Source organism: Cololabis saira, chromosome 5 (genome assembly GCF_033807715.1).
Source record: "Cololabis saira isolate AMF1-May2022 chromosome 5, fColSai1.1, whole genome shotgun sequence".
Taxonomy (NCBI): Eukaryota; Metazoa; Chordata; class Actinopteri; order Beloniformes; family Belonidae; genus Cololabis; species Cololabis saira.
Window position 1 is genome coordinate 42,484,598 of NC_084591.1, and position 27,606 is coordinate 42,512,203.

The window sequence follows — 27,606 nt, forward strand, 5'->3', positions numbered from 1 at the left end:
TATAGATGTTTAACTTAAAGTCCCTTCTGAGCCTAAACTTAAACCCACAACTCACATTCAAGATCAGGTTCCTTTCCTTGCAGGTACCGGATAACGGCTTGAATCTGGGTGTATTTTCGGTGAGCAGGATCAATGTCCGTTTCACAGTATGTCCTAAAGAAAACAGATGTATTAAATGGCCTTAAGCAGCAAGAACCAGCCCAGATCCTGCTTGATATTTTAAATGACACCTACATACAGACTATTTAGGGAGACAAGGTATGTAAGGAACGCTATTTATTAACATCCTTTATAATAGACTGTTTATACTGATGGATAATTTAGATTCATTCAACTGATAATAATTGAATTGATTTCAATACAGTTCAATTAATTTGCATGGTTGCAAGTCATTTATATTATTACTCATCCCACTTCAGTTCAATCTGTTGTAATTGTTTTCACATAATGCCAATGTTTAAAAGAAGCCTGACTGTGGAAGACAACAGGCTGCTTTGAATCTTAATTTTAATTCAGTGGACAGTGAGTAAATCTGGAGAGAAAATAGCTGGCTGTAGATCAAGGTCCCAGCCATACTTAGGGAAGACAAGTATCTGCTCAACCAGTGGGGGGTGAAAGTACAGGACAAAGACACACACAAACATAAAGACATTGTAATAGAATAATATTGTAATCTAATTTAAATCATTTTTATTTTCACTTAATTTTCCAAGTTTTAAGAACAAAATCACTAATGCAAAACTGCTATTCTAAATATCCCTTCAGTTTTCTGACTGATTTATATTGTAGACGTACCACTCAGTAGCAATGCTAAGATCTGGAGATGTTAGATCATGCAGCCCTGCAAAGCAATGTAGAATAATTGAGTCATTTCAAATTTAAACACAAACATTTGATTTTATGAGCCACTGTGTTCCTAAGGACATATGGGTATGCACTTTTCCTTTCTATGCATCAATAAAAATATTCAAGTGCATTACTTTGTTCTTCAAAAGAATACTGCATGTGACATGAGATAGTTTTAGTTGATATTAATTCAAGACTGGGGGAAATTATGGGAAATTGTACCTTCTTCCACAGATACATTTCCCATGAACATCAAGCTCCCATGACCTCTTGTTAGCGCCATGCCAAAACTGCAGAGAAACCATAGTAACAGTGTGAAAAATACAGTACCTGTGGTCACAATGTTAACGCCTGACTTTACTATGTGTCATGCTGCCCTCTAGAGGTCAGATTGACAAGTTACAATTGAGGGACAATATGTCGATCCATCCATCCATTCATGCATTTTCAATCTCATCTCTTGTTAGACACATAGTACTATAGCCATACATTCACTAACAACACAACAACACATGCTTCAACATAACATTTTGAATTGGGACAGCAGCAAAGGAAATAAAAAGGGGGAAAAAAACACATTTTGATGAGTTTCCGTCAAGATAATTAAGATTTGCACTACCAACATATGGCAATATTTTAGGATGTACTATTTTAAACCATCAATGTCACACTATCAGTGAAAATAAACAGCAGGAGGGAGTATACTTAATTTACTATATTTACTATGTATATATACATATATATATATACAAATACATATATACATACATATATATATATATATATATATATATATATATATATATATATATATATATATATATATATATATATATATATATATATACATATATATATATACATATATATATATATATATATATATATATATATATATATATACACACACACACATACACACTGAATTCAAAAGAATAGCATCTAAGAAAGTACTTTTAAAGTCTATGTAGTAAAGACAATAAGAGCTCCCCAGTTTACCTGAAGGGCGTTTCATCAATGTTTGTGTAGAAATAGTTGTTGACGAGGTACATCGGCCTTTTCTGGTGGATGAGGAGAGTGTTGCATTAAAGTATGATCCACTTCTTTATAGTACGTTAGAAAGTATGATGCTGAAACTATGTTCCTTACTCCTTTGTCCACAGACGCCCTGATGTCCAGAGAGATGCTGCCTGTCTCTCCTTTCACCATGGCTGTCCTCAGCTGGATGTGGAAAGGTTCAACTTAACTTCAGGCTATGTTATCAATGTTTCAGCACTCAAATAGAATTGGTAATCAATTTGCTAAATGAACAACAACGAGACAATAGACACCTATGCTGTTAAACTAATATCATTTAAGCAATAGCTCTACTAAATCTGATACCACAGCAGTGACGCATAGGCAATTTTACTTAAATTTTACAAAAGTACAAATTTTAGTCAACAGGTGTTTTGAAAAGCTATTTGTGACACACTTTTCCATTGTTCCACCCAATTACTCAAATAGTAACACTGAAAAGCTTTGCTTACCAGTTCATCTATATCTTCCCACTCCACTTCAGCCAGATCCACACTGTTGTAGTTTGGCTTCGGCTTCAGTTTCTTGCCATCTTTATACTGTAGGACAGAATTTAGACTTGTATTGTTACTGAGTGTGTTTTGTGTGTAGTGTGTAAAATTAAATATTATATGACTCATAAATGAATTCATTTTCCTCTCTGAGCAACCCTTGAGGGAATTTGACACATAGTAAAAACCAATGTAGCCAATTCAAACTTCTGCTGAAGGAAGCTTGACCTGGCTCTACCTTCTACTTTGTTTATAGTAAACCAGAAACAGCTCACCAGAGGTCGCAGATCAGGATGAGCCAAAATATAACCATTGTTGTTGAGGAGGAAGGCATAGCCGTGTGGTCCCAGCTTAGGAAGATGAAAACAAAATGTAAGGTCATTTATTTAATAATCAATTAATTCATTTAATGATTAAACTCACCATGTATCTGGGAGCCAACTTCATCACCTCCATGAGTGGGATGTCAGTTCCAACAACACCAAGCAGGATCCCATGAGACAGCTGAAAACAGCATTGTAATAGCACTTTATCAAACAATTTGGACATTTAAACACACCATCTCATCGATATTTGATGATCATTTATGTAATAATTTGTAATAATAATAATAATAATGTAATAATTTTTTTTTTCACTGTCCCTGTTGCTAATTTTTAAGCGTCTCAAAGGCCTATTACCACCTGTTATGTTGACATTATTTTGTTTTATCTGTGCAATTTGTACAAGAATCTAGTTCAATCTTGTTGTTTAGAAAGTGTTACATACATAATCTTTGAATCTGACTTTGTTCACAAAGAGTAAAGAGTAAGAGTGAGAGTAAAACAGAGCGCCTGTGGACCTGATCGTTCCTTATCGCCCGTCTATTCCCTTTTTTAATTCTCTCGTCAGCCAGAAAACAGAAAGATGTTGGTGAGAAGGCAAAAAAAGCTTTCTACTATAATTGCAGACATAGAGCCAGACTTTTCCACCACTACGACCTGGAGACACAGTCCTCACCGAGCTGGCTCAGGAAAAGGCCTGGGTGACACCAGCAGTCGTCTTAAAAGAGTGTGTGTTCAACACCATCATCCCTGAAATCCTCCACTGAAAGCTCACGACTCACTGAGCTTTCCTCCAACTGTCAGTGGATCAGCAGCTTTCTGACTCACCACAGGGGAGGTTGGGGAGCAACATCAGTACTGGCTCCCCCTAGGGATGTGTATCCTCTCAAGTCTCTAATAGGACTTCTTACAGTATGTCGCTTAGCTTCAAGGTTCCCTTTTTTTCTTCTGAATATACAAAGAAGTTATTGTTGCTACTATTTCCCTGATGCATAAAGTCCTTTTTGCATGCAAATAATGGTATGTTGCACTTTCTTTGAGAGTATAACTGAAGCTCATGTTTGTTCCCAGCAGCTTTTTCATAGATAGAAATGACACATGTCAAATCAACTCTGACCTTTTAGCTGCCAAGAATGAAAATTGAAAGTATTTAGAGAAAATTTGGAAGAAAAAAAAAAATTAAGTTTTATGAGATAATAAAAAAGATATAGAACTCACATATCAAAGAAGAGGCAAAATCATGTGGCAAATTATATCAAATCATATGTTTATTTATATTGAATTGAGAGACAAAGTATCCATCCATCCATCCATCCATGCATCCATCCAATAACTAAACCCACGTCTTCCTATTCAGTGCTCCATGGATCTGATAAATGATACGACTATGGGAGTTCTTTCCAATTACTCAATTTGTCCCTTGACCTATTTAAGGAGCATGAAGTATGCATTCCTAGATGCCTTTGGATGTCTCAACCTAGGTTGCTGTCAATCCCCCCTCCACCCCAGTTTCCACTTGTGGGGTCTGATTCGAAAGGGGGGGGGGTTAGTCCTACACCCCTGTATTTATGTGTAAGCCTGATAAACTTGAATGGAGCCTAAATGCCAAAGCCAAATATGTGTTACAATAAAGTGTTTTAAACTTACTGAGAGAGTTGTCTGACTGAAATACTATATTCCGTATCATTTTAGTTGTGAATACAAATAAAAGTTATGTTTCTACAGTTAAACTTGAATATTTTTCAAGTTTCAACTGTAATCCCCCCGCCCCCCGACATCAGGAAAATTAACTCACTATCAATCTTCAAATCCCATCTAAAAACCAACCTGTTCAAACTGGCCTACTCACTTTAATTTCTCCCCCTCTAGGCTACTGCTGATTTCTGATTTTATTTCTGATTTTATTGCATTTATATTGTTGTTCTTTTTTTGCCCTTTTAATTGATGTTGTGTGCACTGTAAAGGTGACTTTGAGAGCCCTGAAAGGCGTCTTAAATAAATAAAATGTATTCATATGGTGTCTATAGAAGTCCAGATGTCACTATATTAGTTCCTGCAAATATTGTATCCTTTTTATCCCTCAGCAAAACCTGGACCATTCGTACAATTAGACTGTAAAGATGTCACATGAGATTACAAACACTGATAGAAAAAAAACATCAAGGTTTGTTAATAGGCTTAGACTAAACATATAGCTTGAACATTTAGCTCATGCAAGTTGGTTATTTGGATTACAATAATTTAAAGAAGATATCTATTATGTTTAGGTATTTCACTTACCAACACAGTTATGATCAAAATATAAGCATGGATAACAAGCATTTGCTCTCCACCGTAATGGAAATGCTTTGTTCATAATTACAGTGGCAGGATGTTGACAGATTCACTCGTATCATGTTGACACTGACCGTCTCTTTCTTCTTGCTAAAGACTGGCATGGCCACTGACGTCATCAGCAGTAGACTCTGAGCCTTGGTGGTGAAAAGCTGAGAAACAGTAGAACATTTGGTACACATTGTTTAATTTTTTAAACATACACATTTTAAGTAATTGATCAAAGAAATGACAAAACAGGATCACTGCAGTGACAATCACTGATGTACCTTAGAAAGCTTGTTCTATTCTAAATGTGTTTGAGATTATCTTTCAAGCAGTATAATTATCCAGAGACCCGGAACATGACCCCTCAGCAATTATTATATGGCAATGTAAACAATGGCAATAATCTAGAGAGAGCTATATAAGACAACAAACACTTTACATTTTCTTTATTCATGAATTTCTCTTCTCATAGAGGTCAATAAATTGCAGATACAAAGACTGAGGGACATCTGTTATAAGCCACATCTAAACTATATTGAACTGAATAAAAAACCTAGGAAAAACTACATTTGTTAGTTAGATTTAGACGTTTAAGGTTACTTCTCTCATGTAGCAGGCAGATTTTAGATTTTATTGACAAAAGCTGTTGTTTTTTTTTTTTTGCAAAAGGTTTAGGCATGTAATATGTGTGGCCCTATAACCTGACCTATAACCTGAAAAAATAACTACCTAATCTTTGTTCTACCTTATTTAAGTCCATTTTAAGTAAAATCATGAGAACAAATTCAACATCAGTCTTAAATATAGATTTATGGGTAAATAACCATCAAGAACTACGCTTGAAAAATTCTGACAACGATTTAACTATTCATTTAAAAATACAATATTTCCATCTCTTTTTTCTGTACCTCTTTTGTGTTGGGAAGCTGCCAGAGTGAAGGAAGGAAAGGCCCGGAAGATCAATGGAGAATGAGCCCATGGAGGACACAGATAGATGAGCATGAAATGAAAATGATGACTGGGATGAGAGGGAAGTTTGAGGGTCACTGTGACAGTTTGACTATGAAAAGGTGCAGTAAACCGCCAAATGAAAATGTGCAGAAGGTATTCAAGCTGAAACAAGGTGCCACAAAACGTTTATGACTGCATAGTCTGTGACTGACTGGCTCAGCTCAGCTCACCACAGTATCCATGTAGGCTTCGGTCCAGATGATGTCATGGTCGTGGTTAATGACCATCGGCCGGCTCAGCACATGTAAATACTCCATGACGTTCTCCTGAACATCAGCCAGGGTTGAAATGTGTGTATAATAACCTGGAAGACACATGAACATATTCTGAGTGTATTCAAGCAAAGAACCCCCCCCACCCCCCCAACACACACGCGCGCACACACACACACACACACACACACACACACACACACACACACACACACACACACACACACACACACACACACACACACACACACACACACACACACACACACACACACACACACACACAAGGACTAACCTTTGTTGTTGCAAGCAATCCATTTGGTGTTTTGAGAGAAGGTCATCTCTCTACCAATCAGGTAGGTGAACACCCGCACCTGAACAGACACGCACTGCTGTTAAAAGTCAGTTTTGTCCGACAAAACAACAAATGCAATGTGAATATCTGCAGAAAACTCAAGTCCACGGACTAGGCGAGTAAGGCTGTGCATTAATATGTGACAAAATCCTGCATGCAGTGCATTCACACCGAAAGCGTCACGGGTGTCATTCATTGTCTATGAAGGCTCCCTGCGAGATGCGTCGGAAGCGTCAAGAGTGTCAATTTGAAGTTGAGAGAATGTCAACTTTATGCAAATAAGCAGCGGCGACGCCGAGGCAGCGTCCAATCACAGACCAGGATTCACAAAGCGAGAAGCCTTGTCCAATGCACATTGTCCACAAACTTACACTCATTCACATGCATACAGGAGCAGAGCTGTGCACACACAAACTGATTTTATGAGGAATTATCTATTTCACAGGGGTGTCAAATTAGTGTGCTAATTGCGATTAATTAATTACAGGCATATTTAGCGCATTATCTTTTTTAATCGCTCCATCTATTTTTTTAAGTTGACACTGACCAAATTGGCTGCGACCCGGTGTGTCCATGGTGCTCACTGCAGACAGACTGCCAGCCGGTCACCAGTACCAATAGTTGATATCCATCCTGTTGATCTGTGGACCAATCTTGTTTAGGAGAGCATCAAACTCACCCTTTTCTACACGGAAATAACGGCGAAACGAAGCATCGTCAAAACGGAGCTCCGATATCAGACGATGAAATTCCCTGCTGAGTTTGCAGAACCATGTGGACCCAGATGGACCGACGGCACAGGGCCCTGCACTTACTCAGATAATGCACTGCTGAAATATGAAGAAGGCTTCCCAAAGTGAGATGGTGAAAGAGGAAACTGAAGATGTATTATTTAATTCATTATGTAGATTTGTGTTACGTTGTCTTTCAGAACACATCATTGTTTTATGTTTGATTCATTGAACTGGTTGCAACCCGAATCTAGACGGCAATTTCACTGGCTTCAGTTCCTTTTTAAATGTGTTTATTTTCACTGTCCTCCATATTTAAAAGAACTCATGATTCCATATAACTCTCCATACTCACTCAGACATAAGAATTTTCCTTTTTTCTTTGTTCCTAGAATTTCAAAAGAGGTTGGTAAAAGATCATTTTATTTTAAAGCTCCATCAGATTGGAATAGTCTTCCTCTCTTTTTGCTCTCTATTACCTCTTTTCATTGTTTTAAGTTGTCATTATACTCTCATCTTAAAACAAGTTGCCTATGTTTTTAATGTATTTATTTGTCCTTTTTTCTATTTATTTATGTTTTTTTTTGTTTTGTTTCCTCTCTGTTATGTTATATTTATCTCATTGTTTCGGTTATTCAATTAGTCTATTTTGTAACTAGACGTATGTGGGTAGGGCTTGTGTGTGGGAGGGGGTGAGCAAGATGTCTGTGTTTGTTTTATGTCATGTATGTCTGTACTGTAATGTGATATATTGTAATGTTGTATGTTTTCTTGGGACCCCCTTGAAAATGAGATGTTAAATCTCCAGGGGCTATCCTTTAATAAATTCTAAATTCTAAATGTGCACGCTATAGATATAGATACAGTACAGACCAAAACTTTGGACACACTTCCCCATTTGTTTGAATGAGAAGGTGTGTCCAAACTTTTGGTCTGTATTGTATATGTATATACACTTTTTTCCCTCCAGTTCTGCAGCGCAGCTTAAAAGCCTATACTGCAAGCATGTGCTGGCATGTCAGCAGGCGTCGGCAAGCGACCTGAGCGACCACAGGCGATATTTGACGCTTTCGGTGTGAATCCCCACACTCATTTTTATCAATGGTATTTATATTTTCAAGGTTTCATCATAGTTTTGGAGAAAAAATGAACCAGTCAGAGGTCATCAGTACCTCAACATCGTGAAAATGCAGGTCAGTAAGCATCTCTACACATAAATAATCTCACTCCTTGGTCTCACATTCTGTAAAAATATATTGATTTTACCTATAGATATACAGGCTCAAAAACGCTATTGCTATTTCATGCTTCTGTGGTAAATGGAAAAATATTTCCCTGTCTCACACCTGGTCCTTACCCGGCGATCAGGCCAGTTGAATTCTTCAAAGACAGACTCGTAGTCCTCCATGGCTCCATCCGTGATCAGCATGATGGCCTGGTTGCACATGCTGCCTTGACCTTTCAGCCTCGCCTATAGACACACATGAAAATATCATCATGTCTTTCATTAAATAGTCTTCAAAGATTATGCTTTTTCAAGACTTGTAATTTATAATGTATTATTTTAACGTCAGAGTTGTCTTCAGAAAGTGATGGGCAAAGAGTTAACCCGACCTCATTTAGGATCTTGAAGGATTCCTTCATGGCATTCTTGATTTTTGCTTCTCCTTTGACATGCAGTTCCTCCACCAACAGCTTGAAATGCTAAGAGATGAGGAGAACAATGTTTGTTCCACCAGCAATAATACAAAAATACAGTTTTAAAGCTGTGTATCGTGTATCTCTTTATTCAGCTGAAGTGTGCTGACACTACACTTAGTAATTCAGTAAATTCTTTGGTGCCAATGTTCCTCATATCACACCTGTTGTGATTTGTAATTGTGTGTCATACTAATCTAAAAGGGGGTATTGTCTGAATAGGTAAATAACTGAGGTCACTTATGATGTGTGATCTTTCAGAAAGCTAGTCATGACCTGTTTATTGCTTAGCTGACAGTATAAGATTGACTGGGACTGTAAAATGTTTATCTGCATATAGAAGATGCAAATGACACCTGATCGAAAGTCGTTCGGTTTAGTTTCAATTCAATTTGAGTTTTAGTGTTGCATGTATTTACAATATAGCATTTATAAAACTATATTGCCAAAAAAACACATAACACTCACAATGGGATATTTGGCATATATGACAATAAACTGGGTTTGGGGAGAGGAGACAAGACTGTGCAAGACAATACATAATGTACTCTACATATCAATACAAGATTTTACAGTAACACTACTGTATAGTTATAACACAAAGGACACATGAGACAGCATACAATAAGTAAAAAAAAAAGGAAGCATAAGGTGCAGAAGTCAGACTATGCAACTGAACCAAAGTAGTGTGTACAGTAGAGAATGTAATCAATAAGTGTGACAAATAGAAGCATATTGTTTTGTAGAGGATGGAGAATGGGGGTAGAGACTGAGGTGATCCTTATCCATTTAGGATTGTGATAGATTGGAAAGGACCTGTCTTGGAGTTGTGTGGTGGTCCAGTAGTGTTTACCGGAGGGGAGCGGGGTGAAGGAGAGAGCAGGGTGGCTGGCATCCCTGCTGATGGATTCCATGCTCCTCTGACAGTAGGTGGAGTAGATTTGTTTTGAGCTAAGGGAGATCAGCGCCAACGATCAGCTACAATGCAGTTCTGACAGTTGTTGTTAGCAGCTTGTGTCTGTGGGCCGGCAGGTTCCCCAGCCACATTATGATAAATCAGTGTGGTGGTACAAATTCACCGGGGTATTTGTTCCAACTCAAAGCTCTTAAGCCTCATCAGGAAAAACAAGCTCTCTTAAGCGTTCTTGATGGTGAAGCGGGAGTTCAGAGACCATGAGAAGGAGTTGGTGATCTATACACTCTATTTCCATGAGTGAACAGCTGATGGAGAGCGGGCCCTGATCGCCACTGTTCTGAAGTCAATGATGACTTCTTTTGTCTTATTGACATTCAGGGAGAGGTTGTTGTTGGGGCACTATATGGTCAGGTCTATTACAGTACATCCTTCCTGTAGTCTCATCATCATTGATGAAGAGGCCAATCACTGTGGTATTCCATTTTGATACTGTTGCTTATGTGCTTCGCTACATGCTTCAACAGATTTTACATCAGAAGACTGATGCAAAAGCCTTGTGGGATGCCACACTGCAAAAACCCCAAATCTTAACAAGAATATTTGTCTTATTTCTAGTTAAAATGTCTAATTTTTAGTCAAAAAAATCTCATTACACTTAAACAAGACTCATCACTGGAAAAAACAACAATTTTCACCTGTTTCAAGTAGATTTTCCCTTGAAATAAGTAGAAAAATCTGCCAGTGGAACAAGATTTTTTGCTTGTAATGAGAAGATAAATCTTGTTCCACTGGCAGATTCTTCTACTTATTTCAAGTGAAAATTTATTTGAAACAGGTGAAAATTGTCAAATAAGTTATTTTTCTGGTAATGTTTAGTGTAATGAGATTTTTAGATTTTTTGACTAATAATGAGACATTTTAACTAGAAATAAGACAAATATTCCTGGTAAGATTTTGAGTTTTTGCAGTACAGTGTTAAGGATAAGTGTGGATGATTTTCAGTTGCTAATAGTCCAGCACCCACCTGCAGATGGAGCTGCTCAGACCCAAATGCCACGGTTGTAACACGAGTTTGAATGGAATATAAGTTTTAAAAGCAGCCTGAAGAGCATTCTGAAGGGCATTATCCACAGATCAATTGTGCCAGTATGCAAACTGAGAAGGGTCCAGATGTGCAGGCATGTTCATATTGACATAGGATGTGACACCTTCCTCCAGGCATCATTGCAATAGAGGTTAAAGCAATGGGCTAGTAGTCATTCAGGCAAGACAAAGTACTTTTCCTGGCCATAGGCACGATTGTTGTTTTTGCGAAACACAGGGAAAAGAAAGGGACAAGTTGATGTCAGCCTAAACTTGTGACAGCTGGGTGGCACATGTCTTTAGGACGGGATAAAAGATGTTGTTGGGCTGGCAGATTTACGAGGTTTTGACCATAGACTGTATAAAACAATGGACCAAGCATTAGGTCACATGACCCATTGGTTTCTGAAGAGTGGTTTTCAACCCTCTTTTTCTTCGTAGGGGCCACAACCATGTTACTGGGAAACCCAACAAGAACACCCCACCAAAGATTACTATCATGTTGAACCGACGCCGGGTTAGTACAAACGGATGGTTGTTTCTATAAGGGCAGTGCCATTAAGATTATCCAGTAGGAAGTGATAATAGCTAGCCATTGGCTGAACCAACCGTGAATCAGTATATTAGAAATAAATGTAATGCTTTATATACATTCTCCTGGTGTGGTACAACACAAGTTACCCCCTCAGGGTTGTCATGGGTGTGATTTCAAATGATTAGACCAAAATGTTTTTTTTAATGAGTCTAGATAACATTTATGTTTATTTCTGCTCTAAAGTTGGACATTTTAACATGGGAATCAATGGAGATTGACTCGCTTTTGGAGTCAGTCTGTAGCAGCCAGTCAAGGAACAGCAAGCATTAGTGGTGCACGAGCCTCAACCTGGTAGTTAAGATTATTGGCGCTTGGTTTTAACCAATTTAAAAGGTTAAAGGTTAAAGGTTTCTCCTTAACTGGGCTGGTGGTGTTTCATACTTTATAATCACCTGCAGACTTTTACAAAAGTGCTCCAATTTATCCCTGTACTGTTTCTTAGTCACTTTGATGGCTTCATTAGTGCATATCTGGAGTTCTTGTAGCTGTCTGGGTTGTTGGAGGTGAAAGTCATGGTGCTCTCTCTCAAGCACACGTGAACATAGGTTGTTTTTTTTTTTACCCAGGGCTTCTGATAGATAAAATGAGTGGAAGGGCACACACAATTCCATGCAGAACCTGAAATAATCAATCCGTGAACTTGCATACTCATCCAAGTCATCCAGTCAGTCATATGGAAAGAGTCCTGAAGTCCAGATAGCCTACGTGTTCTGTTGACCAGCTGTGGACTTCCCTGTGGACTTCCCTCACTGCTATTTGTATGAACTTAAGCTTCTGCTTGTAGGCAGGCAGCTGGAGAATTGTCAAGTAATCAGATTTGGCAAAGTGTGGAAGTGGGATGGACTTGTAGGAGTCTCTCACACTGTGGTGTAACAAACTGTGGTGTAACAGATCTGGCTGCCTCTCCTGGCACAGGTGATGTGTTGATGGTACTCGAGGAGAAGGTCGTTGAGGTTGAACTGTTTAAAATCACCCACAATAATGGAAATGACTTCTGGGTGCTGGGTCGCTTGTTTCCAAATGTCCGTACAGTTTTTTACAGTTTGTCCATGTAACTGCATTTGGGGCATCTGTTGGTGTAGGCAGCACAGATGAAAAATCTCTGGGCAGATAAAATAGACAGCACTGGATCATCATATCTCCATGTTTGTGCACCGGTTTACCCAAGGTGTAAGGTTCCATTGATGGGTTCTTGTGTCCAAACCACTTGCAAAATTACAATTTCCATTGGTAAAGTAATCCTGATGAAATAATGTTGTCTTTAACTGTCAGGATTTGGATTTAGTTTGGTGCTTTTGTTAGGATGTGGGTTTGGTTTATTGCTTTGTTGGGATAGGTTCTTGGGTCTTGGCTTGTTCTCTTGTTTTCTTACTTCTGTCCTTTTCTGCTTCTGTTAACTTCTCTTCATGTTTTCCTTTGAAGACGTGGCTTTGTCTTGTTATATAAAGGTTGACTTTTCTTGGCCTCACGTCCCTGATGATTTGCACTTGTGTCTCGTCTGCCACAGAGCATATATATTGTATATCTTTGCCTTCCCTAACACTGTTATCAAGTTTCAAGAGTCATGCAGCTAGCGAAAAATAAAACAGCTATATACACTTGGAAAATCACTGAAAAACAGAAACATCAGTCCAGAGTTACAGTATTTGGACAATGACAATGTTTTTTTTTTTTTATTTTGTTTTTAACATACCACAACAATTGCTCTGGAATAAAAACATTCAAGATGTGATCACAAAAATTTACAAATTACAGACATTATAAGGTAAAGTGCCTCCATTTTCAGGGATTCATATACACATAATTATAAAATCAAAAAACCCTGTCCAAATTCTTCTGGACCCAACTGTATAAGCTGAAAGCTGAAAGCTGACCTGACCTTATGTCACCTCAAGAAGTAGGCAAAGAGGCTGATCTGACTGTGAATAGCTCTGTGTGTGTGTTTGTGCATGTGTAATATCTGCCTGGATCCATCTTCAGCTGTCTAAGCCGCTAGAAGTAGATAAAGGTCTTACCTCTCTGTTGTCCAAGTCAGCCTGGACCAGAGTTCCCCTGAAGCACGGCTCCACGTAACGAACATAGTCAGTGTACTACGGAAGGGGAAGCACAACGGGACAGAAAGGTTAATGAGAAAACTCTCAAGCATTCAAACCACTCCATCAGTAATAAAGCCTTTGCAGGGAACCCCCTGTAATTGCAGCTTGTGTCAACATTGGAAAAGTAGTTTCAATGAACCCCCGGTGGAGCTAGAGGAGGTGGATAGGGTAAAGGAAGTCTGGAGACTTATGCCTGCAACAATTACCCTAAGTTTATGACACTTTTCTTTTGGGGGGGGGGGGCTTTACTGTATTTTTACTGTATTTTACTGTAGACTATAGTGTAAAATACAACTTCCCATTGAATTAAACGTGCTGAGGCTATGTTGGTCAGGGCATTCTTGTGAAAGACATTTTAATACCAATGAGTCCTTTCCTGTATAAATAGAAGAATGAAATTAATAAAGTTTTGTTGTATTGCATTTTAAGGTGAAAAAGACACAAATGGTTGTTTTAGTCTCTGTGGAACCAGCAGGGGAGTGTTGTTCTGCTTCTAGGTTTAGGTTTAGTTTTGTTAATTCATGTCACTTCAATACTTTATTTATCCCTGAAAGAGAATTATTGCAGTAGCAGTCATTTCATTATAATTATTAAAAAGAGTTTCAAAAATTTGAGCGATGGATAGCTCAGTGGGGTGAGCAGGCGCCATTTGTAGAGGCTGTAGTCCTGGTACAGGCAGCGCACACTGCAAAAACTCAAAATCTTAACAAGAATATTTGTCTATTTCTAGTTACAATGTCTCATTTTTAGTCAAAAAATCTCATTACACTTAAAACAAGACTCATCACTGGAAAAAACAACAATTTTCACCTGTTTCAAGTAGATTTTCACTTAAAATAAGCAGAAAAATCTGCCAGTGGAACAAGATTTTTTTGCTTGTAATGAGAAGATAAACCTTGTCCCACTGGCAGATTTTTCTACTTATTTCAAGTGAAAATTTACTTGATACAGGTGAAAATTGTCAAATAAGTTATTTTTCTGGTAATGACTCTTGTTTTAAGTGTAATGAGATTTTTTGACTAAAAATGAGACATTTTAACTAGAAATAAGACAAGTATTCCTGGGAAGATTTTGAGTTTTTGCAGTGCAGGTTTGAGTTCCGGCCTGTCGCTCTGCACTGCAATGCCCCCCCTGCCTCTTCTCTCTACCCATTTCCTTTTTACCTACTTTCTCAATAAAGGCCACTAGTGAAAAAACAAACAAAAAAACAACAACAATATTATCAATGAAGAAAAAAGCTAAAAAAGATATCAATTTCTGACAATATAATGGAGCTACTGCAACAACCTGCACTCTAGAAGATGGAGTAATGTGTTACATGTAGTTGTCCATTTGATTTGTGTTTTTCGTACCCTCCCCTCCCTCCCATAATTCATGTTGTTTTTAAAGCCGTTCCATAAAAGTCTCACAGCAATGACGTTGACAAAGTCGTTCTCTCCCAGCGTGTCCAGGATGGTGTTGATGGTGTGCTTAGCTATGGTCATCTTCAAGCCCTTCATGCTGCCACTGATATCCACCATGATGATGATGTCCTTTGGAGACGTAGCTGCCTGGATGTACCTGCACAAAGCCAGCTATGTTTCAATCAACACTAGGACTTTATGTCAAGCAGTAATTCATTCTGGATCAGTAAATGCCACATTGCCAGGAATATTTACATTTGGCACCATACATTTAATCCTAAACTTCTAACTTCAATCAACTTCAAAAATACTTTTGTTAGTCTCTGAAGGCAAATTATACTTATACTGTTGGAGTCAGTGCATGCAGCAGCTTTAGCAAATCAGCTGTGACAGGGTGTTCACCTATATACGGTTTTTGTGTATCTGGGTGAAGACACTTCTGTTGTTATTTAAAAAGGTATGAACTGTCACATATGGTGCCATGTGGACTGAAGTGACCTAGCTAAGGAGGAGCTTAACATCTTATAAAGAGGATCAGAACTCCTTTTAGAGAGGATCAGGTTGGCTGAGCAGCAGCCAACACCCAGCCAAAGATATAATGAAACCTTACAGAGGGATTTATTTCTATTCATCATTTTCTAGAAAAGTAAGCCCTTAAGGTTTTGTACTTGATATTATTGCTTGATGCACTTCAAGTCTACCACTCACACACCTCAGAGCACAAAATCCTCTGAGCATTTCTGAAGCTAAAAAAACCTATAAACCTTTTAGCTTCTCACAGTCATAACCAACAATATTCCAGCCCAGGATTAGGGCACAATGTCTTTATTTACATCAGTCAATTCTCTTCACTTCACTAATATATACAGTATATAAAAACATTCTATATATTTGCTAGACACAATGCCAGCCAATATATAAAGAACTTTACAGAATTTGGGGTATATGATTTAGAAAATAATATAATTATTGATTCACAAAATATTTTTTAATTGAATCCCTCCTCTGTGAGCAAAAGATTTTCCTTAAAGGATTTCCCAGTGTGATCGGATGTATTGATGGCACCCACATTCCTAACAAAGCTCCTAATCCACAGCTTCTAGATTGGTTTTCCCTTTGCGAGAGCAAAAGCCTATTGAAGTGGGTGACAACAATCAGCATATCATGTTCCAGTTGTCATGCTTCATCTTTAACTGCTTACAAGTTCTTATACCACCAGCATGATGCTGTATGATTACATACACTCATGCTACAACTTCTCCCGCGCAAAATCTCATTCCTTCCTTCAGTTACTTTCCTACAAGATGTGCTCAAATTCTCTCTACGAAGACCAGCGGTTGTTTTCGGTGAAAATACTGGTGGCAAATTGTAAACACAAACTGCATCATGTCTAAAGTTTGCTGCATAAAGCTCTAATTATCCAATAATGAAAAGAATCAATGTCTCCAATTTAGTTTTCTTCCTCGATGTCAGGGTATTGTGTTTCTCTGTGGTTTTCCTGGCAGGCGACCACCAGAGGGCGCCTAGGAAGACTGCTGCAGGATGGAGGGCTGATTCCCTAAAGGTGTGCTCACCTGCAACTCCTCAAGCCTCAGCACAATCTGGAGATAAGGAGCTGCTTGCCAGTCACTCGCCGCCTTAGTGCTAGTGGTAACTCCAAGCCCTTCCTGTGACCTGCACATTCCATGTGTCCTCAACCACTTGTGTTCTTTAACGATACGGGGGCTGCTTTTGTCTGGGCTGAGCCCTGGTACATACCCGCTGCTGAATTAGGAGACATTCATTCTAAACAACAGGATGGATCCATGCTTTCATGTTGACACTAAATTCTGACCGTACCATCCGTATGTTGCAGCAGAAATTGAGACTCATTAGACCAGGCAACGTTTTTCCAATCTTCTGTTGTCCAATTTTGTTGAGCCTGTACAAATTGTAGCCTCAGTTTCCTGCTCTTAGCTGACAGGAGTGGCACCCGGTGTGGTTCTCTGCTGCTGTAGCACATCCACCTCAAGATTTCATGTGTTGTAAGTTCAGAGATGCTCTTCTGCATAACTCGGTTGTAACGAGTGGTTATTTGAGTTACCATTGCCTTTCTATCAGCTCCAACCAGCCTGGCCGTTCTCCTCTGACCTCTGGCATCAACAAGGCATTTGCACCCACAGAACTGCCGCTCACTGGATATTTTCTCTTTTGTGGACCATTCTTTGTAAACCCTAGAGATGGTTGTGCGTGAAAATCCCAGTAGATCAGCAGTTTCTGAAATACTCAAGCCACGTTTACACATAACTGGGTATTTACAAAAACAGATATTTCCCCCTCTACGTTTTCAAAAATACCATCATTTACACGAACCCGCATAAATACACTGTTAAGGTGCTATGAGCAGCCAAACCTACAGGGGGCACTGTAACGAGAAGATAAAGTCATGCTAGCCAATCAGAATCCTGGAAAAAACATCAACAAATGACACGAGTAACTTCCAGTTACTTCCAAGACGGAACTAGAGTCTTTTGTTTGGAGTGAGAGAGAATTGGAGTTACTTTTAAGTGTGACGTTAGAATATAAAACAAGTAAAATACGAGAAAATATTGACGTTGCCAGACAAATTGTAAACACAGGTCGCACACTTGACGCTGGTGACGTTTCTGTTGCATAATGAGACGTTCTGAAGCCTAAATGTCCGTTTCTCTCTGTTTACAAGCAAACGTGAAGACGGAGTTTTTGCAAATCTCCACTTTGACCGGGGTTTTCAGAACTGATCGTTTTTGGTGACTTTGAGCTTTGTTTTTGTGTAAATGAACGGCCAAAACGCATGAAAACACCACCGTTTTTGCTACGTGTAAACGGGGCCTCAGACCAGACCGTCTGGCACCAACAACCATACCACGTTCAAAGTCACTTAAATCACCTTCCTTCCCCATTCTGATGCTGGTTTGAACTGCAGCAGATCGTGTTGACCATGTCTACATGCCTAAGTGCATTTAGTAGTCTAAACATTTACCATAAATCTTGCAGAACAGAACTCCTCAAAACAGTTCATTTTTTATTTAGAAAGAGTCAAAGAAACATCAACAGACAGAATTTTGAAGTTATATGAGATTATTCTGGACAAAACTCACCAATTTCGGTTCCTGCAGTCAAAAGCAACCACACCGTTGGTGTCTGGTGTCCATTTAATACCTTACAACAACACAATGTCAATTGACAGCCCTGATAATGATGATATTAATACCATGACTGACATGGAATGAACGTGCAAAACATACATAACTAATTGGATGATACTACAAAACTGACAATTCTAACTTTAAAGTGAATTTCAAGCATTCAGAAAATAGCAGATTTGTCCACCACTGTGTTCAAACAGTCAAATGAATGATGCTGCATATTTAACTGATACATTGAGAAGAGCCTTTTTGTTGTATTACTGCAAAGCAAGATAACAAAGTAGCTTCAAGGATGTGCAAAATAGACTCATATAAGACTTGTACAACAGGTGAGTATACTTTAAAAGAAAAGTGTGTAAATTACTCTTAGTTGGACCAAGTGAAATAATGGATGTTCAAATAAACTTACCAGGATATATCCTAAAAAAGCCAAAGGAACTGCCAAAGTACTGCCAGGTGAGCGTGGGATCCTTCAGGAAGTTGCTGATGTAGACGTCATTTAAAGCCTCAGAGTTGTAGATGGCATTGAGTATGTTAGGATCTGTTCAGATAGAAATGTCCTGATATAGACACTGGGGAAAATGTGGTTGTCACTAGTACTGTCTGATGAAAACAATCTCTTACCTTTGTTGTAAACGTTGGTGGGAACCTGGATGTTGCTCTGCTGAGTGTTCACAGGCAAGTTGTTGAAATGTTCATTCTCTTCAAGAGAAAACTCTCCACCCAGTTCCACAGAGTTCCCATCGTCATCCATTGTGTTGATCAGCATGGAATTGTAGTAATCAAACTGAAAAATATATGAACAGAAAATTAAGAAGCTGAAAATTACTGTTTTTGTTTTGTTTTTTTAAGTGTCACCAGATAAACAAAAACATAAATCCAAGAAATCAGCCCGGTTGAATATCCAGCTTTTAAGAAAGGAAATCGAAAGTGACCACCGAACTTAAAGTAGGGTAATCAGTTCTAGCTCCTCCTTGTACACTTTTACTGTAAAGTACTCTGACCAACAAGACAATAAGGAGTTATAAATGATGAATACACTCAACTCATTGTAAACTTTTCAACACATTTAGAGTAGTGGTATTAGTATTATTAGTATTAAAATAATGTGAGTAGGTGGCTATGGGACACTGAAGAAGCTCTGTGAGGATGTTTTAAGAGAACAAATTGTGATGCACTCTGTGACCTACACGGCTGAGCATGTAAATGACAACATAAACCTCTGTGTGTACACCTGAGAACATTGAGCCTGGACAATAACAAACCCAGCATTTGTGCCGGAAAGGCCTGCTGAATTTTGTAATAATTGACTGAACTATATACCTGCAATAATAAATGAACTCAAAAATATTACTTGTGTAGAGCATTCTGTGGACGCCACATGTGTCTGAGCTTACTATCTTAAGTTAGTATTTTGAAGATGGATGAAAATGGGAGATATATTTAGTGATGATGAGTTGACAACATGAGGTAATCATCATACAGCCTAAAAGTTGATCTAGCCTGATGATTTACATAAAAAAAAACACAAAAATAGTCAGTTTGATTTTAGATTTAAAATAAATAATACTAAATTATCAAAAAAGTATTCTTTAAGTAGTATGGTGGAGTAACATTGATTACACTCACCGAACAACACAATGTAGTACTTTAGTTCATTTTAATGATAGCTTGCTGTTTACAGAGCAAAGTGAGTTCAGTTGGGCACCATTAAAAGCTTAGTTGAATCCACAATACTAAGACTTTTAAAATCTAGAAAGGTGCCCTTAAAATCCGGTCATCAGAGAGAATTGTTTTTCCCTTTTTCATATCCTAGCTTTTTACCAGCCCTTAAATGCAGCATGTGTTTGTGAGTCTCAGAGGAGATGAGTATCTCAAAACTCCACACACAGAAAAGGCTCATCTGTGCACAAATAATCTGATTCAAGCACATCAAGCCAAAACCCTGTACATATATTTTATGATTTTTTTTCTGCAGAAAGTTTGTTTTTTGTGTGTAATCATATCTGTGAGGTTAAGTGTTGAGATGACCCACAGAAGTGTGGTGCCATTGTCTGTGAAAACGATGTCCCTCTGCAATCATGTGACGGCTGATCTGAAGTGTAAACCCCATGGTGATGAAGCTGGTTTTCTGCCATGCAAACATACACTAAACCTAAATGAACAGTCAGCAACATGTTGAATGGTAAATTCTTATATATACACTCACCGGCCACTTTATTAGGTACACCTGTCCAATTGCGAATTTCTAATCAGCCAAACACATGGCAGCAACTCAATGCACTTAGGCATGTAGACATGGTCAACACGATCTGCTGCAGTTCAAACCAGCATCAGAATGGAGAAGAAAGTTGATTTAAGTGACTTTGAACGTGGCATGGTTGTTGGTGCCAGACGGGCTGGTCTGAGTATTTCAGAAACTGCTGATCTACCGGGATTTTACCGCACAACCATTTCTAGGGTTTACCGAAATTGGTCTAAAAAAAGAGATAATATCCAGTGAGCGGCAGTTCTGCGGAAGCAAATGCCTTGTTGATGCCAGAGGTCAGAGGAGAATGACCAGACTGATTCGAACTACTAGAAAGGCAACAGTAACTCAAATAACCACTTGTTACAACCAAGTTATTCAGAAGAGCATCTCTGAACGCACACGTCAAACTTTGAGCCGGATGGGCTACAGCAGCAGAAGACCACCGGCTCACTCCTGTCGGCTAAGAACAGGAAACTGAGGCTACAATTCACACAAGCTCACCAAAACTGGACAACAGTAGATTGGAAAAACATTGCCTGGTCTGATGAGTCTCAATGTCTGCTGCGACATTCAGAGGGTAAGGTCAGAATTTGGTGTTAACAACATAAAAGCATGGAGTATCAACAGTTCCTAGTATTAATGGTTCAGGCTGGTGGCGGTGTAATGGTGGGGGGATATTTTCCTGGCACACTTTGGGCACATTACTACCAATTGAGCATCGTGTCAACACCACAGGCTACCGATGGTCAGTATTGTTGCTGACCTTGTCCATCCCTTTATGACCACAGTGGGCCATCTTCTGATGGCTGCTTCAAGCAGGATAACTCGCCATGTCATAATAAGTTCACTGAACTCAAATTGCCTCCACAGTCACCAGATCTCAGTCCAATAGAGCAACTTTGGGATGTGGTGGAACGGGAGATACCCCATCATGGATGTGCAGCCCACAAATCTGCAGCAACTGTGTGATGCTATCATGTCAATTCAAGAGCTTCGAATGAGAGAGCAGTCAGGAGTTGTTTAATCAAAGCAATTTTCAACAGTTTCTTAAAAACAGAAAGGAGGAGAACAGTCTTGACTGGGATAGCTTTGTGTAAAGAAAGGGAAAGACCAAGTCATGTGAACACCCGGAAACAGTCTTAATAATTCAGATAACAGGTGGACTCACCTTGTGATGAGAATTGTGCCACACCATTTAACACTCATGTGAAGTTTCCAATAATGCTTTGCCGTAGTGTCAACCCACTTACCACATGGGATTAGTGATGTTTGATCTTATCTAATTGCAAGGGTCAGCAGAAGCTTTAAAGCTCAAATCCTTTTTCAATTTTAAATGCAAACTGACCTACTGTTATCTCAATTACATTTAGTAAGTTTTGTCCAAAGTGATCTAGTAGTACCGCTCTAGGGCAACTGAGGCTCATGTGATAAAAATACGATATTGCAGCTTGTGTTGTCAGTCAGGCAACTGGTAGTTTATCAGGACAAAATTGGGGGTACTGACCTCTAGTGAAGCGTTGAATTCATGGTACAGGTCAGAATCCTCAGCCGACTCCGCTAACCTCTGACACATGGAGAGAAAAAAAAGAGTAAAACATAGAGCAAAGGTATAGAGTCAAAAAACAAACAGGACAGATGGGTGGGGATGGGGGGTGAGGTTAAAAACATCTGTACCATGTGACAATGGGAAATGCCATTAAAGTGCTTTTGTTGTGAGAATATAGAGCAAAAATACATGTGTGTGTGTATGTATATATATATACATGTATATATTAGCATTCCGTACATTTTTATTTTTCTCCTTTATCATCCATCTTCCATTTAATTATTTCGGGAAACCAGGGTCTCCAAAATAATTTAAAAGCCAAGATGTGGCTGATTAAGAAGCACAGTTTAAAAGCAAGCCTATGAGAGTAAAGTCCCGGAGTGGCTGGGCTCAGAGCAATGATTGATTAAATTCCTAACTAGGTCTCGGATATTGATGACCTATAAGAATACTTCTTGATTGTGAAATATTATGATTCTGTGTTTTATTGTTTATTTTTTACAAGAACTGTAATGCATGAATTTGCAACCTTGTTATGTTATCGCCAGCACACCTCAGTAAAGAATACATTTATGAAAACTTTTCTGGTTAAATGAAACGACATTAGATGTAAAACAGGGTAAATAACTACCTTCAGATTGTTTTAATATGCAGTGCTTTGATGAAAAGTAAATACAGTTTGGAAAAATATATCCTATATTGTCCTCTCAAGTTCATGTATGTCTGGTCTCAGTCTGAAAGTTTCCTAGAAGATGCAAATGCCGTGCTGCTAACAATACCTACTGGCACCATCACCGAGACCAATCAGACTTGGTAACAAGATCCCCAGCACCAGTTAGAAGCAGAGGCCTATTAGATTAGATTAGATCTATCTGGCAGAGATGACTACACATTAAGATAAAGGCAACACAGACACAAGTCAGACAGTTTGTTTAAAGAGAAACTGGAACAGCTGAAAGTTGCAATGACCAAACATCTGCCTAACAAATATGACAAACTCGCTCTACCTGAGGCACTGAAAACTGCCAAACAAAGACTCACAGCTTTGATGAGGCCAAATGGTCCTCATCATGAAGGACTCCCAAAAAGGTGCAATCCCATCCAACTACACTGCAAAAACTCAAAATCTTACCAGGAATATTTGTCCTATTTCTAGTTAAAATGTCTCATTTTTAGTCAAAAAATCTCATTACACTTAAAACAAGAGTCACTACCAGAAAAATTACTTGTTATTTGACAATTTTCACCTGTTTCAAGTAAATTTTCACTTGAAATAAGTAGAAAAATCTGCCAGTGGGACAAGATTTATCTTCTCATTACAAGCAAAGAAATCTTGTTCCACTGGCAGATTTTTCCTACTTATTTTAAGTGAAAATCTACTTGAAACAGTGGAAAATTGTTGTTTTTTCCAGTGATGAGTCTTGTTTTACTGTAACTGTAATGAGATTTTTTTGACTAAAAATGAGACATTTTAACTAGAAATAAGATAAATATTCTTGTTAAGATTTTGAGTTTTTGCAGTGTACCGGCCAGTCACCTGCCTCTGCACAACATGGAGTCTCCTGTCAGGCATCATAGCAGCCAAGATAAGCAGGGACATGGCTCCTGTAGCTCAAAAGGGAATTGGCAGGAAGACCAGAGGAGCCAAGCACCAGCTACTGGTCGACGGGGCAGTTGCCAAATACTGCAATATGAGGAAAACCAATCTGTACACTGCCTGGATTGACTACAAGAAAGCATACGATTCATTTCAGAATCCTTGGAACTATACAACATCAACTGAGAGCCTTCGTCAAGAACTCTTTTGGAACTGTGGAAGACTAATTATAGAGGCCAACTCAAAGCCAATTGCACAAGTCAACAACCCTCTGCCTCTGCAACCCTGATGTGGAACTGCTAGGAGTGACTTTTGGTCTGTGCTGCTACTTGTGTCACCTGTATTACCTGCCAATGCTACATGTGACATCATCAGCTCAGCTGTTACAGGTTACAGGCCCAACAGAGCAGTGAATCCACTGTGATCTCTGGAGACTTTCATCAAGCTCCAATAGTCTACTTTCCAGTTTTAATTTGATTTAATGTATTATTATCATCATCATCATCAACATATCTATATTGTATAAGTAGTTTACATTGCAATCCCTTTTGGGATTAAACTCACTATTGTTAACAATTTAGCATCAGTTTAAGATTCATGTTTCTCGACTTTGGATGTAATGGACTGTGGACGTAACCTAAAAAAAAGGGGCAGATGGGAAGAAGATGCAAATTGAACAAAAAAGCCCAAGCTTGGACTTAAATCCATAATTCTTGAGCACTGGGGAAAATGCAATAACGAGCGAACCAAAATACAATAATGACTGAACTAAATTACATTACAAGTTATTGGTTATTAATGACATTACTCACTGCACAATTGAAATGCCTGATTTTGTACGTCCTCACCTTCACAGACTTCATCTTACTTCCCAACATTCGTTCAATTTCATCAGAGTAGTCAATTACTAAATCATCTCCGTTGAGCTCCACAATCTTAATGATGGATTCCACATCCTTGAGTTTCTGTGGAAACAAATTTAGATGTAGGTGTTAAACAAACAACTTCAAGAATACAAGAACTTTGCACATCCGCAACTATTGGATTTCAGAAAAGAAGATGGGTAGTAGTCAGATACAATATGAACAGCGGGTTCTTTACGTACATTCCAAACACACTTTTGATAAAACAATACATCTTCATCTTCTTTGTTTTTTTGTGTTTTTCCTCCACAAAACTGTTTTTGATTTGTTTTTTTCACTATTAGTGTATTTACATGCAACAACAACAAGGGTGTAATTTTGGTTTGAAAAGTGGGAGGGATGCAGAAGGAAGGGTTGGGATCTAAAAAAGTGACTTATTTTCCTGTATTTCTCCATACATTTGGACTATAGTGAGAAGAAAATCAACGAAATAATTAAGCTGGAAATAATCATATATTCTGCTAGAAATCATGATTCTAAAACATTAATGAGAAAAGCTGTCCTACAGTCTGCATTATTAAATGGAAGGACAATCGAAGAATTGAGAGAATCATTACATATGATTTTCTCAATCTTCACTATTTATATGCATTTTGTGTGTGATCAATTTTGAAAAGTGAGTCAGTTCCACAGTTTTTTCCCCCATTTGTTTATATAACTTTTTGTGTCTGCTTTTTTTGACCAAGCTCTTCCTCATCTGTCTTCTGACATTAAATAAAACCCAAAAGCATAAATGTCAAAGGGAAAACAGAAGCCATAAGCCATGTTTGAAACATTGTTAGTCTAGGCCTATTTTTTCTTTAACTCTATGTTTTCATCAATCCTGTGTTAACTACGTATGTAAACTTCTTATGTTGACTGTTAACAAATCAGAATCACCTTTTTACTGCAGATCAGAGTTTCTGCTGTCAGTTGAATACCCAACATATCATTGACTCATTCATTAACTAACATCAGGAGAGAGAGCAGCTTTTTCACAATTGACGGTGTCGATTACCTTCTGCAGCAACAGAGAGCCAGAGTATTTGGTTGACAATTCTCGAAGCTGAACAGAGAACACTGATGCCCACTGCTGCACCCTGAAAAACAAAAAAAGACATGGATTCAATTGATGAATATAAACTTAAAAGAATACTTTAACTAGCGAGTACAAGTTATGCAAATCAAATAGCCATCTGATTGGCAGGCATGCAATAAACACATTTCACGGCAAGTTATGTGCTACAACCACCAACATCACATTCTGTGTTCTGCTCCTTTTTACCATACAGTGCCCAGACAACATGGACCACTTATCTGCTACTACCGTGCAAAAGGTATTTCTGATTTGAGCTGTCACCTGCTATGTCACTGTCATGCTGCATATATCTATCTTTGCTTGTGTGTGTGTGTGTGTGTGTGTTTATATACAAGTATATATACAGGACTGTCTCAGAAAATTTGAATATTGTGATAAAGTTCTTTATTTTCTGTAATGCAATTAAAACAGCAATATTAAAATAATAAAAGGCTTGCAATATTTCAGTTGATCTGTAATGAATCCAGAATGTATGACATTTTTGCATTACAGAAAATAAAGGACTTTATCACAATATTCTAATTTTCTGAGACAGTCCTGTATGTATACAGTACAGACCAAAAGTTTGGACACACCTTCATATTCAAACAAATGGGGAAGTGTGTCCAAACTTTTGGTCTGTACTTTATTTATTTATTTATTTATTTATATATATATATATATATATATATATATATGTATATATGTATATATATATATATATATACCGTATATATACCGTATATATATATACACAGACAGACCGACAATAAGACATAAAACCAGAAAGACGTTTGTATCGTTCTACCCAACTTGAAAAGAACAAAGAAGAAATAGCAGCAGGAAATTTGAAAAACAAAGGAGAACAAATTACCAATCAAAATGTGAGCACAGCAAAAACTGCCTCAGCCTGGTCTTCGAGGGCCACAGTCCTGCATGTATTTTTTATTTTTTATTTTTGTGGCTCTAGTGGCCTTTATTGACAGTGTGGAGAACAGGAAAAAAAGAGTAGATGAAGACACATGGCAAAAGATCACAGGCTCAAACCTGGACCACCGGCAGGAGGACTCAAACCTCTGTATATGGAGTGCCTGCTTATCATGCTGAGCTAAACAACACCCCATTCTTGGATATTTTTTTTTTTGTTTTCTTGTAGCAATACACCTGATTAATATTAATGGTCATCATCAGCATGTCATCAAGGTCTACACAAGTCTGTTAATGACATAGTCATTTGTATCACGGCGTGTTGAAGCAGGGAAACATCTAAAACATCCAAGACATCCACCCTTGAGGGCCAGGGTTGCCTACTCCTGTGCCATTATAATTCTACACTGCATTCAAAAATAAATAGGTTTAAACTAATATACCGTTTTACTGCCCAACTCTGTTCAAGGCTATTATTAACATACTGTATTTGCTTGTTTGCAACTCCATACTGATTTTTATGAGCGGTCCTATAGGACAATATGCATCTTTAACTCTCACACACACCAAGTCACACACTGAAGTCATGCAGATACTACTGTAATCACTTGCACATACACATAAAATCAACTCACATACACATATGAGCAACATCTCGCATATAAACTAGTGAAAATTAACACATACCGGTACATACTACTAAAACCTCACACTCATACTGCAAATACAAGGCACTGTATATGCATCTGAATCAGTAATAACAGTATTGTATGTGAGAGTTTTACATGTGTATGTGTGAGCTGATCAGGTTATATACAGTATGTATATGTGTGAAGGCATAGTAATATAAATGAAAGTGGCAACAGGAAGTGACTTGCTCGACGTTTCAATGTGGCTGTTCTGACATGATTGTCAAATCATGTCATGCTTAAGAAGTTGATAAAGTAAATTATAACATTTGTAAAATTGATTAAATTAG

At 38.2% G+C, this 27,606-nt stretch overlaps 1 protein-coding gene across 4 annotated transcripts in view; it reads right to left on the minus strand.

Annotated features, from left to right (window-relative positions):
* Nucleotides 1–27,606, minus strand: part of LOC133444415 (voltage-dependent calcium channel subunit alpha-2/delta-4-like) — an 81,327-nt gene that overhangs the window by 45,330 nt on the left and 8,391 nt on the right. For 2 of the 4 annotated variants that reach the window (XM_061722191.1, XM_061722189.1), the window contains exons 2-23: nucleotides 25,641–25,722; nucleotides 24,569–24,685; nucleotides 22,082–22,141; nucleotides 18,951–19,113; nucleotides 18,736–18,867; nucleotides 18,279–18,339; nucleotides 15,166–15,316; nucleotides 13,676–13,750; nucleotides 8,983–9,072; nucleotides 8,726–8,839; nucleotides 6,578–6,656; nucleotides 6,241–6,374; nucleotides 5,968–5,985; nucleotides 5,146–5,223; nucleotides 2,838–2,918; nucleotides 2,690–2,764; nucleotides 2,376–2,462; nucleotides 1,996–2,067; nucleotides 1,846–1,907; nucleotides 1,069–1,136; nucleotides 796–841; nucleotides 56–153 (exon numbers count right to left, since the gene is read on the minus strand). In XM_061722191.1, the coding sequence (XP_061578175.1) occupies nucleotides 56–153; nucleotides 796–841; nucleotides 1,069–1,136; nucleotides 1,846–1,907; nucleotides 1,996–2,067; nucleotides 2,376–2,462; nucleotides 2,690–2,764; nucleotides 2,838–2,918; nucleotides 5,146–5,223; nucleotides 5,968–5,985; nucleotides 6,241–6,374; nucleotides 6,578–6,656; nucleotides 8,726–8,839; nucleotides 8,983–9,072; nucleotides 13,676–13,750; nucleotides 15,166–15,316; nucleotides 18,279–18,339; nucleotides 18,736–18,867; nucleotides 18,951–19,113; nucleotides 22,082–22,141; nucleotides 24,569–24,685; nucleotides 25,641–25,722 (1,943 nt within the window). The remainder of the gene's footprint in view (nucleotides 1–55; nucleotides 154–795; nucleotides 842–1,068; nucleotides 1,137–1,845; nucleotides 1,908–1,995; nucleotides 2,068–2,375; nucleotides 2,463–2,689; nucleotides 2,765–2,837; nucleotides 2,919–5,145; nucleotides 5,224–5,967; nucleotides 5,986–6,240; nucleotides 6,375–6,577; nucleotides 6,657–8,725; nucleotides 8,840–8,982; nucleotides 9,073–13,675; nucleotides 13,751–15,165; nucleotides 15,317–18,278; nucleotides 18,340–18,735; nucleotides 18,868–18,950; nucleotides 19,114–22,081; nucleotides 22,142–24,568; nucleotides 24,686–25,640; nucleotides 25,723–27,606) is intronic. The other 2 variants (XM_061722192.1, XM_061722190.1) reach the window with 1 other exon arrangement.